This window comes from Lampetra fluviatilis, chromosome 52, assembly GCF_964198595.1.
Source record: "Lampetra fluviatilis chromosome 52, kcLamFluv1.1, whole genome shotgun sequence".
In the NCBI taxonomy this organism is placed as follows: Eukaryota; Metazoa; Chordata; class Hyperoartia; order Petromyzontiformes; family Petromyzontidae; genus Lampetra; species Lampetra fluviatilis.
In genome coordinates, this window is record NC_136326.1 from 5,638,603 (window position 1) to 5,652,565 (window position 13,963).

The following is a 13,963-nucleotide window of genomic DNA, read 5'->3' on the forward strand; positions in this document are numbered from 1 at the left end:
CAGCGTGAGTGAGTGACCGCCACACAATTTGAAACCATTGGGGAGTTTGACAGCAGCACGATGATGATGATGGGTGGGTGGTGGTGGTGATGGTGTCACTCGTTGTGTACTGTCGAGGGTCGCCAGTCAGATGCCGCACTCAAGGCCACCAGGGGCCGCACTCAAGGCCACCAGTGACCGATAGAGGACTGCGGGGCCTTGCAACAAAGAACACCGCCACTGTGGTGTAGAAATGCATTTGCGCCTAGAAGGGATTTGTTTAACACGTATGTGGCTTTTGCTTATGAAATGCATGCAGATTTTCAATGCTGACAGACGACATTGGAGGACTGTATTGCATAGAGCACGAACCGTGCGTGTGTGTGTGGAGTTGCTTCGTGTCTTGTGTTGGTCATTGAGTGTGCGCTACCAACCCGACAAGCCGAGTTCGATTCCCGCTCACGGCCAACAACAGTGACGATTATCTGAACCGGTCCTGGGCCTCCCCTAGGTCGAATCAGCCTCAAATGTATTAATAGTATGGTGTGTAAACATCGCTACTGGGGAGACAAAGGCGGTTGGGCGTGGTGCTGGCCACCCACCCCGTCGTGTACTGTGGCGGCCGTCATAGGTGCTCGCTAGCTGCACTTGCCCCAACAGTCAGTTAAGGCTATACGGGGGATATTTGTCTTTGTAAGAGTGTATGTGGGGATTGAGCTGTCCTACGAACTTGGCCACCCCAGTTCGATTCCAACATCGGTGACGAATATCTGAACTTATACCGGGCTCCCCCTAGGTCGACTTAGTCTGAAATGAGCACCTGCTGCTGTATGTAAAAGCATCAGCACTGGAAAGACAAAGGCGGACGGGCATTGTGTTCGCTACCTGCCCCCTCGTGCGCTGTATTGGCCTTCCTAGATGCTCGTTAACAGCACTTGCCCTAACAGTCTGACCAGGCTATAGGGGGGATCTTTATCTTTGTGTTTGTTGTGTGTGGAGGTGGGGAGTTGTAGCATAGTGAGTGGTAAGCACACTGTGCTACGAACCTGGCGACCTGAGTTCAAGTCCCGAGAATGGCTAACATCAGGGATGAATGCCTGAACCGTTCCTAGGCACTGGGGGAGACAAAGGCGGTCGTGCGTGTTGCTGGTAACACCACCCCCTCGTGTGGCGCCGTGTTGGCTTCAATAGGTGCTCGCTAACAGCACTTGCCCCAAGAGTCTACGTAGGCCACACGGTGATGTGAGGGGGTCTTTGTATTTGTAGAGAGGAGCCGACACGAGATTGCAGGGGTCTCGTCCTTTATTCCTTTCCTTCCATTCACACCTGTCGCCAGCCGTCCCAATCCCGTTCCCGCCAAAGGCCCCCCTTTCCCGCCCGTTCTCTCCTTATATCACCTCGATCACCCCTCCCCCTAACCCATCTATTGGTGGGAATCCTTCCCCTGACACCCCTACATCACCCCCCCCCCCCCGGAGAAAAAATAACCGTCCTCGGTTCTGCCTCCCCCATGGACCATTTAAGTCTCCCCATGCCTCCCACCACTGACAGTGACGACAGCCCTTACCCCCCCCCACAACCATACAATGCAATATAACACAACAAATCAATTGCGCGGCCTGCCCAGGTCTCCAGCCAGCATCCCGTAACAGCCCGGACATCCACAGGCAGCAGATGACCGTGGCGGCCCCCTCCTTCGAAGGCCCTCTCGTCGCGGTCCCTGGTTCGGTGGTGCCGGTGTCGCCTTGCCTGGCGCCGCTGTCTCTCCGGCCCCCACTCGTGCCGCCGCTCCGTCAGGCCTCACATGGGGTGCTGTAGGTGACAAGGGAACCCAGGGCACCGAACCCCCTGCCGGTCGGCGCGTGGTGGTCGGCGACCTTGGCCTGGGTAGGGATGATGATGATGTTGGCAGTGATGTTGGTGGTGATGTTGGTGAAGATGACGGTGGAGAGATGTATGGCTTAAGGCGGGTGGGGTGTACAAACCATCGTCGCTTACCCAGTTGGACCTGGACGCACTGCGGTCGGAGTGCTTTGATGACCTCGACCGGCCCCTTTCCAGGGTCGGTGCAGCTTTGGTGAGAGGCCAACCGGCACCTGAGGACAGTGTAGCCATGCCTGGTCCCCGACTTTAAAGGGCTTGGCTGTCACTGTCCTCTCCCGTATCCGTACATTACTCTCTTGGCTCGCGGCCGATGCGGCCTCGGCTGCTTGGCGGGCCTCTCTCAAATAAATGAGGGAGGTCTTTAGTGCCTTCGGCCATGCGTCGGCTCTTGCAGGAATGTCCGTCAGCTGCACCTCAATAGGCGGAACGGGATCCCGTCCGTACATCAGGAAAAACGGCGAGAACCCCGTCGCCGCGTGTGGGGCCACCCTGTACGCCGCTAAGACCGATGGAATGTGGAGGTCCCAGTCGGAATGGTTTTCGTCCACCACTTGGGACAGCATGGCCGCTATGGTGCGGTTAAGCCGCTCTACCATCCCATCGGTCTGGGGATGATATGGAGATGTTCGGACCTTTTTAGTGCCCAGGATAGAGCAGACGTCCTTCAATAGCTGTGAGGAGAAATTCCTGCCCTGATCCGTGAGCAACCGCTCCGGTGCCCCCTTATCAAGGACATAGCCTCCCACGAAGGCATCGGCGATGGTCTGTGCCGTTTGGTCCGGGAGGGCCCACGCCATCGGCCACCTCGTGCAGTACTCGACTCCGACCAACAGGTATTTATTTCCCCGTGGCGTGACCGGCAGCGGTCCCAAGATGTCCAACGCAACCAATTCGTTGACCCTGGTCACCGTGATGGGCTGTAGGGGCGCCCGGCTTACCCGGGGTGGCGGCTTTCTCCGCGCACATTCGACGCAGGTAGCGACCCATCGATGCACGTCAGCGGTCATACCTGGCCAAAAGTACCGACCCTGTAATGTGTGCAGTGTCTTCCGCCCTGCCAGGTGCAGCAGCTGGCGGCCGTGTACGTCCATAACCAATTGTTGACGCAGCGACTCCGGAACTACCAGGCATCGCCGGCGCCCTGTCGGGTCCCATCGCATGAGGAGATCCTCCCATACGATGTACTCCTCCCCCCCTGCCTCTGCTGAGGCGCGTAGTGTTCGCAGTGGGGCTTCCTCCAGCTGTAGCCGTCTCCAATCGTCCAAGGTCAGCCCCAGGTCGTGGTCGGTCAGCTGGACCTCACCCTGTGCGCCCTCCGCCGTGCGTACGGGAGCGATGACCGTCCCCTCCGGCCTCGCCTCCTTGCAGCGTGCCCCGCCTGTGGTGCATGCACAAGGGCCCTGGGGCACCAGTCGGGACAATGCGTCTGCGTTGGCATGTCTGGTCCCTTTGCGATGCACTACTTGGTACCTGTACTCCTGCAGGCGTTCTATCCATCTGGCCAGCTGGCCCGAAGGCTGGTCGATGCGGAGCGAATACTGCAAGGCCGCGTGGTCAGTGCGGACCGTAAATTTGCGACCATACAGGTAGGGTCGGAATTGCTGCACAAAGTGAACGACTGCCAGGAGTTCCCTACGTGTGACGCAGTAGCGCTGCTCCGCTGATGAAAGCACGCGACTACCATAGGCGATAACCACCTCGCGACCCTGCTGGACTTGCGACAAAACACTGCCGATGCCCACATCGCTGGCGTCCGTGTCCAGGATAAAGGGGAGGCCAAAATCCGGAAAGGCCAATGGTGGTGCATCTGTCAGACGTGAGCGCAGCTGCTGGAATGCCTCTTCCTCCAGAGGGCCCCAATAAAACCTCTGGTTCTTCGCCGTCAACACGTGCAAGGGCTTGGCAATGGTTGCGAAGTTGGGCACAAACCGGCGGTAGTAAGAAACGAAACCCACAAACCGGCGTACCTCCGGAACCGTTGTGGGAACAGCCCAGGCCCTCACGCAGGCCGTCTTTTCCGGGTCTGTAGCCACTCCCGACTCACTGACGACGTGGCCCAAGTAGCGTACCGACGACTGCATAAGGTGGCACTTCGACGGCTTGAGCTTCAAGTTCGCGTTCCGGAACCGCAGGAACACCTGACGCAATCGGTCAATGTGTTCCTCGAATGATCGGCTGAAAACAATGACGTCGTCCAGGTAGATGAGGCACGTTTCCCATTGGAGGCCTGCCAAGGCCAACTCCATTATGCGTTGGAACGTTGCCGGCGCCGTCTGGAGGCCCATAGGCAGGCAGTTGAACTCGAACAGGCCCTGTGGTGTCCGGAATGCTGTTTTAGGCCGGGAGTCCGCGTCTAGTGGGACCTGCCAGAACCCGGACAACAAATCCAGCGTACTGAAAAATTTTGCTCCCGCCAGTGCATCCAATGAGTCGTCGATACGTGGTAGGGGATATGCGTCGGCCAGCGTGACGGCATTGAGGCGTCGGAAGTCCACACAGAATCTCAGTGACCCATCTGACTTCTTGACTAGGACCACCGGTGCCCCCCAGGGACTCGAGGATGGAGAAATTATGTCGGCCCGCAGCATCTCCTGCACCGCTTGTTGAATGTGCCCTTTTTCCATTGGGCTCATTCTATATGTGTTTTGGCGCAGGGGTGCGGCATCTCCCGTGTTGATGTGGTGCTGTGACAGATTTGTGCGCCCTAGGTCGAACGGTCCCCGGCTGAACACGTCCGAGAACTCCTGCAATAACGAGTGCAGCTGCTGTTTCTGGTCGGGCGGCAATCCCGGCTCAGGCCCCGCCAGCTGGTCCATCCACGATTTGGCCCCTCTGTCCTCGGACTGGCTGATGCTGCCTACAAGCTCGGGCTCTGTCCCTGGGGCTCCTAGTGACAAGGGACTAACGTGGGCCAGAACTGTTCCCTCCTGCACCGTCGCTGTTCTATCGGAGGTGTTCAGCACCTGAATGAACAGATGCTGGTTCCTCTGTACAATAGTTTCGGCCCCCACCAGCGCATGACGATCCATGGCCGCTGACGCCGGAGACACCAGGATGGGTGAGTCTGGTCGGGCTGTCACGAGGGGGGACCGATATTGCAGCGGAACCAGCATCTGGGCTGCCGGGGGAATGGAGACAGACTTACTGACCAGAGCCTGCACGTAGGGTACACCCCGGCTGGCCCCCTCCGCCTTTAGGAAATGGAGATGCGTTCCCTGGACTTCCACCCGCCCATTGGCCAGATCGATTTTCATTGGCATCCGCCTCAGAAAGTCCGTCCCCAACAGGCAGGGTACGGGCAACGTTGCGGAGACAAGGATGGGTCCTGCTACCGAAAGCTGCCCAATCTGTATCGGGGCTTCAACCTGGCCCAGGAAGCCCATGCTGCCTCCATTTGCTGCAATGAACGTTGTCTTGACGGGGACTAAAGGTCGGATTTTATCCGGCAGCATCTCATGCATGGTGCTCGAGATGATCGTGGCTGATGCCCCCGTATCGACCAAGATACGTGCCGACACTCCCGCGATTTCACAGACCAGGACCGAGGTTCCTGACGTGGCCGCTACCACCCGCCTTGCCAGCTTCCTCCATTGTGTGGCTGAGTCCGGCCACTGACCAGGCGGTGTCTCGTTATCCTGTGGTGCATGGTGAAATGATGGGGGATGGGTGTGGATGGACTGAAGATGGGGTTCCTCCCTTTGGAGTGCGTCACAGCAGGGTGAACGCGCCCTTGTTACATAGTGTGGGCTTACCCCTGGGTTGCGGGCTGGGCTCTCTATGTAGTGCAAATTGCCCCCCCTAGGTGACGTAGGATGGGCCCCCCTTGTGGTGTGGGGGGGCCCCCCCATTGTAGGGGGCGGTGGGGACTGGGGGGTGGGCCTTCCCGTGAGCCCCTCCCTTTCCTTTGTCACGGGGGCGTGGTCCCCCTGGTTCCGTCTCGCTCTGTCGCAAAGCGGTGGTGAGGCGGGTCGTGGAATTGCTCCAGGGCGCAATGTCAATCGTGTGGGCTGCCTCCGCCCCCGGGCCGTTGCCCCTGGCAACTCGCCGGCGTTGCAGGTAACTGGTGACGTCACGCCCGCCGGCGACGTCACGCCCGCCGGTGACGTCACGCCCGCCCGCGAACCCACGCCCGCCCGCGACGTCACGCCCGCCCGCGAAACCCCGCCCACCCGCGACGTCACGCCCGCCCGCGAAACCCCGCCCGCCCGCGACGTCACGCCCGCCCGCGAAACCCCGCCCGCCCGCGACGTCACGCCCGGCATCGACGTCGCTGCCGGCCGCGACGTCACTTCCGCCCGCGACGTCACCTCCGCCCGCGACGTCACCTCCGTCCGCGACGTCCCTCCCGGCGTCGGCGCGACTCCCGGCGCGGTCCCCGGCCTCGGCGCGATCCCCGACGCGGTCCCTGGCCCCGGCGCGATTCCCGGCGCGGTCCACGGCCCCGGCGCAATTCCCGGCGCGATCCGCGACACCACTTCCGGCCGCGACGTCACTTCCGGACGCAACGTCACGTCCGTTCGCGACGCCACTCCGGGTCGCGATGCGACCACAGGCCCCGGCGCTATCCCCTTCCCCCGACCAGAACAGCGGGGACCGGGAAACGACACCACCGGCGCCCACCCCGAGGAGACTCCCGGTGAGTTCGCGGCGTCGGAATTGTAATTACCCGGCCCGACCGAGAGGCCGGGTGGGACGGCGTCACTCGCCTGGCTCCTGTCGGCGTTCGGCCCCGGCAGGTTCCAGGTGACGTTGGCGGCCTCCGGCTCCGTGCGGCACCCCCTCGCCACATGCCCCTCTCGACCACAACGGTGGCAGACCCACGGGGCGTTGCGTCGGGGGGGCTCGGCGCGATGTTGTAGAGGCGGCTGCCAGCGACGCGGCGGCTGGTCCCTCTGCTCCGCCAGTCCCCGGATCGCCGCGTACACCTCCCGCAGCGATGGCTCCGTCTCAGACGTCGGCGGTCCGTCCCCAGATGCCCCACCGGCAGCCTGTGGTGACGGTGCAGGTTCGGCGGTTAGTGTCGCTGGACCAAGTAGCGCCGCGGCAACGGCTCGGCTGTTCCCCCCCGCCGCGCCAGCCACCGGGCCCACGGGTGGCGCCCGGCCCATGACCTGCTCGTGGGCTTGGATGGTCCGGGCAGCCCACAGCGAGGTGCGTTCTTCCGGCGTCACTACGGGCATTACAACGCCGGCGCGGCAAGCGTAGGCGATGAGGTGCTCGACCACGAGGTCCTCGAGCGCTTCTTCAGCCAGGCGAGGGAAAGCTCTCCTCGCCAACACGAGCAGCGCCCCCCTGTAGGCTAAAGGGGATTCTTTAGCCCCTCGCTGGCGATCCTGGAACCGTTTAAAGGCTCCTTCCGCCAGGCAATAGATCTCCCCCAAAGCCTCGTAGGCCGCCTGTAGCGTGGACTTGCTGTGCGAGGGAAGGGAGGTGTAAGAGGAGAGTGCTTCTTTGCCCAGAACAGATGGCAGCGCTCGTAGGGCCTCTTCGTCTGTCCACTCGAGAGCGTGGAAGGCAGCCTCGAATCGGCGGACAAACTCCTCCCAATCTTCTTCCTCAGCCACAAACTTGTCGACGGGCCCCAGCCGACGCGGCCGTCCGGCCACCTGCTCTCCGTGTTGGGTGTTTAGCCCTGGGGGTTTTGGCGGGAGCGGCGGCGGCTGGCGTGACGAGGTTGGTTGCGGCTCCTGCCCGGCCGGCTGGTCGGCGTCCGGTTCCCGTGGCCTCTCCTCCCGTAGTACGCGTGGGGGTGGGGGTCCCGGCGCCGGCGGGCCCCCCATAGGGAGCCTCTGCAAGAGCTCCTGGAGCGCCCTCTCCACGCGGGCCATGCGGTCCTCCATGCGATCCTCCAGGCGATCCGGGCCCCCTTCTGCTGCTTCTGACAGCAGGCCCCCTTGTTGCCCAGGATGTGAAGGATCCCCGGCCCCTGCTTCCTCCTCCCTCGGCTCCCTCCCGCGAGGATTCTTCTTTGTAGCCATTAGGATCCCACCGCTGCCACCAAATGTAGAGAGGAGCCGACACGAGATTGCAGGGGTCTCGTCCTTTATTCCTTTCCTTCCATTCACACCTGTCGCCAGCCGTCCCAATCCCGTTCCCGCCAAAGGCCCCCCTTTCCCGCCCGTTCTCTCCTTATATCACCTCGATCACCCCTCCCCCTAACCCATCTATTGGTGGGAATCCTTCCCCTGACACCCCTACATATTCATACTCTTGTTTTTTTCGGTAAAGTCACGTAGGTAAAAAAATGAAATGAAAATTAATAAAAATAAAATAATAAAAATCACGACGTTTCGGAGGCAACATAAGCTTCCGTCTTCAGGTGCAACCGTCACAGCAAAATATCTGTATCTTGATGGTTGCACCTGAAGACGGAAGCTTGTGTTGCCTCCGAAACGTCGTGATTTGTATTCTTTTATTTTTACCTACGTGACTTTACCGAAAAAACTAAGAGTATGAATCCTTGCAGTCACGAAAGCTTCAAATCTAGAAGGTCTTTGTATTGTTTATTTGCATCGTGTGCACCGCTGCACGTGTCAATGTTTTTTTGCTTGCGCGCTTTAAATCGGTTATATCACAACTCGTGTGACTGACATCTTCACGCGAAGCGAATCTTTTTTTTTCTCCAGCCCCTGCGCTCACCCCCCCTACCCTCTCCCCCGCATCAGGCAGACAAAGTAGATCCACATGTGTCGTTGTGAAATGATTTAGACGTGACATCTCGGGCATTCGCTTGACATTCCTCAAAGATCCTTCTAACGCAACCCTCTGGAACTTCGCCGTTGTCAGTTGTGCGCACGTGGGCAGAGAGTGACACGTCTCCCCTGGGGCAGAGAGTGACACGACTCCCCTGGGGCAGAGAGTGACACGACTCCCCTGGGGCAGAGAGTGACACGACGCCCCTGGGGCAGAGAGTGGCACGACGCCCCCGGGGCAGAGGGTGACACGACGCCCCTGGGGCAGAGAGTGACACGTCTCCCCTGGGGCAGAGAGTGACACGTCTCCCCTGGGGCAGAGAGTGACACGTCTCCCCTGGGGCAGATAGTGACACGACGCCCCTGGGGCAGAGAGTGACACGACGCCCCTGGGGCAGAGAGTGGCACGACGCCCCTGGGGCAGAGAGTGACACGACTCCCCTGGGGCAGAGAGTGACAAGTCTCCCCTGGGGCAGAGAGTGACACGACTCCCCTGGGGCAGAGAGTGACACGACTCCCCTGGGGCAGAGAGTGACACGACGCCCCTGGGGCAGAGAGTGGCACGACGCCCCTGGGGCAGAGAGTGACACGTCTCCCCTGGGGCAGAGAGTGACACGACTCCCCTGGGGCAGAGAGTGACACGACTCCCCTGGGGCAGAGAGTGACACGACGCCCCTGGGGCAGAGAGTGGCACGACGCCCCCGGGGCAGAGGGTGACACGACGCCCCTGGGGCAGAGAGTGACACGACGCCCCTGCGCTCTGGAGGTCCGTCAGAGCCCCCAATGTCTGGGCATGTTTGGCTGGTTGACTGACCTCCCCGGGTCGTATCGGGGTTTTTTTTTCTATCACCAAATTTTTTTTAATGAACAGCAGAACGGTGGCACTTTGGTAAAAAAATCCCCCGTACAGCCTTAACAGACTGTAGGGGCAATTGCTGTTAGCGAGTACCTGTGAAGGCCGGAACGGTACACGAAGGGGTGGGTGGCCAGCACCACGCCCGACCGCCTTTGTCTCCCCAGTGGCGATGTTTACACACCGCACCAGGTACTCATTTGAGGCTGAGTCGACCTAGGTGAGGCCTAGGACCCGTTCAGATAATCGCCGCCGGTGTTGGCCGTGAGCGGGAATCGAACCCTGATCGCCGGTTTCATAGCGCAGCGTAGCGCTAACCGGGCAAACTGCGTTCGATTCCTACAACGGTGGCGAGTTATAACGAAGCCCAGTCAGTCACTCAGTCAGTCACTCAGTCAGTCACTCAGTGAGTCACTCAGTCACTCACACGCTCACTCAGTCACTCACTCAGTCAGTCACTCAGTCAGTCACTCAGTCAGTCACTCAGTCACTCACACGCTCACTCAGTCACTCACTCACTCAGTCACTCAGTCACTCACACGCTCACTCAGTCAGTCACTCAGTCACTCACACGCTCACTCAGTCACTCACTCACTCACTCAGTCACTCACTCAGTCAGTCACTCAGTCACTCACACGCTCACTCAGTCAGTCACTCAGTCACTCACACGCTCACTCAGTCAGTCACTCAGTCACTCACACGCTCACTCAGTCACTCACTCACTCACTCAGTCACTCACTCAGTCAGTCACTCAGTCACTCACACGCTCACTCAGTCAGTCACTCAGTCACTCACACCAGGAATGACCAGAGTGTTGAAGTATGGTCGCAGAAACTTTACGACTGGCATAGCGTGGGGACGCCTTCGTTCAGCATTGGATTGACGAAGGTCTGTTACGTTAAGTCTGGTGAATTCCATCCTTGCCCAAACAACATCAAGATAAATTGCGGCGAATCCAAAATGCCACATGGAGCCCGTGACTTCACTCAGAACCTAGTAACGGCTTCCTGTCAAATCGAGAATCACGCACCGAATGCCACTCTCTCTCTCTCTCTTCGTGCTGTCTGTCAAGCTCAGCTATCATATCTCTTCACCCTCCTTAAACATTTGAGTGCAGAGAAGCGTTGTGTTTTGGCGACATGTTCCAAGATCTGCTGAACGTCCAGAGAAACGGGACTGTCCTGGGTGCTACCGTCACCTGGTTTCTCGGTGCCTGCTAGGGCGCCACTGTGGCGAGATGTTAACTACCTCGCCTGGTATATCGGAGGTCGTGGGTTCCATCCCGACCCTGGCGCCTGAATATGTGGAGTTTGCGTGTTCTCCCCGTGGTCGTGTGGATGTTTCCCCTCCACATTTAGAAACGTGCTTTTGGAGTATTTGTCTCCAATAAATGTCCACATGACGAGCCACTTTGTTGAGCTATCATTTGTGGCCAGGTCTCTGGCCAGGTCGCGGGGTCAATTGAAGACCGGTGGCGAACACTCTGGAGTTCGGTGAACATTCCACTTAAAAACATCATCGACGACCCCAAGAGTGATATGCACGGCGTTGATCTGCCAAGAAAACTGTGGTGCTCCATCAACCGTTTCAGAACAGCAACAGGTCTCTGCGCACAGACAAACGTCAGATAAACGTGTGACTGCGGCCAACCCGAACCAGACAATGGACCATCTTGCAAACAACCGCGTCCTGCGCCCGCTCTCCGGCGGACTGAGCAGTATCAGTCGCGCAACTCCTGAAGCTATCGCATATCTTACAGACTCAAACTTGGACGTGTGATTTGTACACACGCTAGAGAGAGAGAGAGAGGTCGCTTCTGAAAAAGAGCTATGTAGCTCAGTGGGCCTTACCTGGTAAAATAAAAACATTTGTTAATAATAAAATAATAAAAATAAAACAGAATAAAATAATTCTCACGACGTTTCGGCCACAACGCAAGCAGCCGTCCTCAGGTGGAGAACAGGTCTGTCTTCTCGACAGACCTGTTCTCCACTCTGTCTTCTCGACAGACCTGTTCTCCACCTGAGGACGGCTGCTTGCGTTGTGGCCGAAACGTCGTGAGAATTATTTTATTATGTTTTATTTTTATTCTTTTATTATTTCCCTTCTACGTGACTTTACCGAAATAACCAAGACGATGAATCCCTGCAGTCACAAAAGCTTTAAATCGAAATTTGTTAATAAGTTTATTTTTTCACCTGGGAATCTTAGTGCTCTCGGCACCCTTCCAGCTTCGGCTGCGTCGAAGGCATTGCTGTTTGTCTGCTCCTGCCGCACTTTTGATTGCCATTAGTAAAGCCGTTGGTGAGTGGCACTTGAGAATACCATTATAACTTTTTTGTTCCTAAAGTCTGCTAATTTTACACTGGAAACGCAATTGTAATTCTTGGCGCTCGAAATCCCATTTTGAAACGCCACGTGTCAATTGCTCTCAATGTTCTTTGGGTCTTTCGGTAAAGTCACGCAGATAGAAAAATTATAAAATAATTTTTCAAAAATCACGAAGTTTCGATCGCAACACAAGCAATCGTCTTCAGGTGAAAAATACAGCAGGCGGACTGCTGAGGCAGGAATAAATGTAGCGAGAGAGCTACTGCAGCCAAAGATTATACAGGTTTGAGATGGATATCGAAATACCCAAAGAATATGAATTCCTGCAGTCACGAATGCTTTAAGTCAAGATTTATGCTCTCAATGCTTGCATGGGTCGGCAACCAAAATAACAAGAAGACATTTTTTTTTCAAATTCGGTATAAAAAAGACCCTTTAAATTTCGAGAGCCGTAATGCGCCGTGGTGAATACGAGACGTCGCGAAGCAGGTCATTAAAGAGCCGCATGCGGCCCTGGAGCCGCAGGTTGTCGAGCCCTGCACTCGTGTCACGCGTAGTTTTAGTTCGCGTTGCTTTATTAGGAGGGGACTTATTCTTAGGTTTTTTTCGGTAAAGTCACGTAGGTAAAATTTTTAATTTTAATTAATAAAAGTAAAATGAAAATAAAATAAAATAAAAATCACGACATTTCGGAGGCAACACAAGCAACACAAGCTTCCGTCTTCAGGTGGAACCGTCACAGCACGATTGCTGTTTCAAGTAACAGCAAACGATTGCTGTTTCAAGTAACAGCAAACGTTTCAAGTAACAGCAAACGATTGCTGTTTCAAGTAACAGCAAACGTTTCAAGTAACAGCAAACGATTGTTGTTTCAAGTAACAGCAAGCATGCTGTGACGGTTCCACCTGAAGACGGAAGCTTGTGTTTCCTCCGAAACGTCGTGATTTTTATTTTATTTTTATTTTACTTTTATGAATTTAAATTTTTTACCTACGTGACTTTACCGAAAAAACCTAAGAATATGAATCCTTGCAGTCACGAAAGCTTCAAATCTAGAAATAGGATGGGACTGCCAGGATTCGGAACCGAGGATCTGAACGGCCCCGACGCGGCGTTTAGTTTCAGATTTTAACACGAACAACAGCAAACGCGAAAGGCTCCTCTTGGTCGAATGAGCAGTGCCATGGGTGCTTGTCTAAGTTGGCAGCCCAGGGACAGACGTCTAATTTGGCAGCCCAGTAGACATGATGCCTCCTGGATTGTGCACCGTGTAGACTGTGGACTACATCTAGTGGTCATTATATAGAATTGCTCAAATCAGCATCGTTGACGTGCAAGTGGTCGTCACGCAATAATCTCAGAAGAAGAAGTAAATATCGTTGTTGAAGTGGAACAATTTAGATTTGAGCATGTTTATGTACAGCACTGAATATGTCCTTGCTTCAACCATTATCATCATCGTCGTAGTCGTCGTCATTGACCAAGATCAATCCACTGCTGGGTGAATGACTCAACACGACCTTCTCCATCCTTTAACGGTCCTGTGATGCCAACATTCTGTCTCCAGGAAGGACCCAGTTAGCTGGTAAGCTCCACAGTATTTCATGAGCGTCCTGCCCGAAAGAGGAACCGATATATAATAGGCGACGTCCCGAGAAACGTTCCTTCTTCATATCTGTGAGGAAATTATATGTGACATTGCTTCACCAGATGGCGCCGGTTTGGTGAGGTCTTCATTCAGCAAGGGATTTATCACGGCTGATACATTTAATTAACTCAACGTGTCTGTCAGCTAAATATAACATTGGCAGCCCTTGGCCGGTGTCGAAAATTCCACATTGGCATGACAGTCCAGTTTATCCACGGGACAAAACCACACGTGGTACGTATTTTTTACCGATTATGATGATTAGTTGATGCTCACATGCCGGGAATTAAACTCACAATATTTCAGGCTGTCAGTCGAGTTATCTGGCCACTGTGACACTTCCGTGACAGGCGTAAGTGCCCAAAGATATGCGTGTTGTGGGAGCTACACTGTAGTATTAATAATGGTTGTATCAGCATGTGTATGTGTGTGTGTGTTTAGAGGGGCTGCAGTGTTGTGGTTATCGCGCTGTACGTCGAAAACGGCGACCTAAATTCGATTCTCGCTCGCGGCCACCAACGGCCAGTGACGGACCTGGGCCTCCCCTAGGTCGACTCAGCCTCAAATTAGTACAGT

The 13,963-nt window shown here is 56.2% G+C and overlaps 1 protein-coding gene across 1 annotated transcript; it reads right to left on the reverse strand.

Moving 5' to 3' along the window:
* Positions 1-1,769: 1,769 nt before the first annotated feature.
* LOC144948987 (uncharacterized) lies at positions 1,770-8,045 on the reverse strand. The gene is made up of 2 exons (XM_078878769.1): positions 6,570-8,045; positions 1,770-1,791 (listed from the first exon to the last, which is right to left on the reverse strand). The coding sequence occupies exons 1-2, from the start codon at positions 7,839-7,841 to the stop codon at positions 1,780-1,782; spliced, it is 1,284 nt and encodes a 427-aa protein (XP_078734895.1). The 5' UTR covers positions 7,842-8,045; the 3' UTR covers positions 1,770-1,779.
* Positions 8,046-13,963: the final 5,918 nt, after the last annotated feature.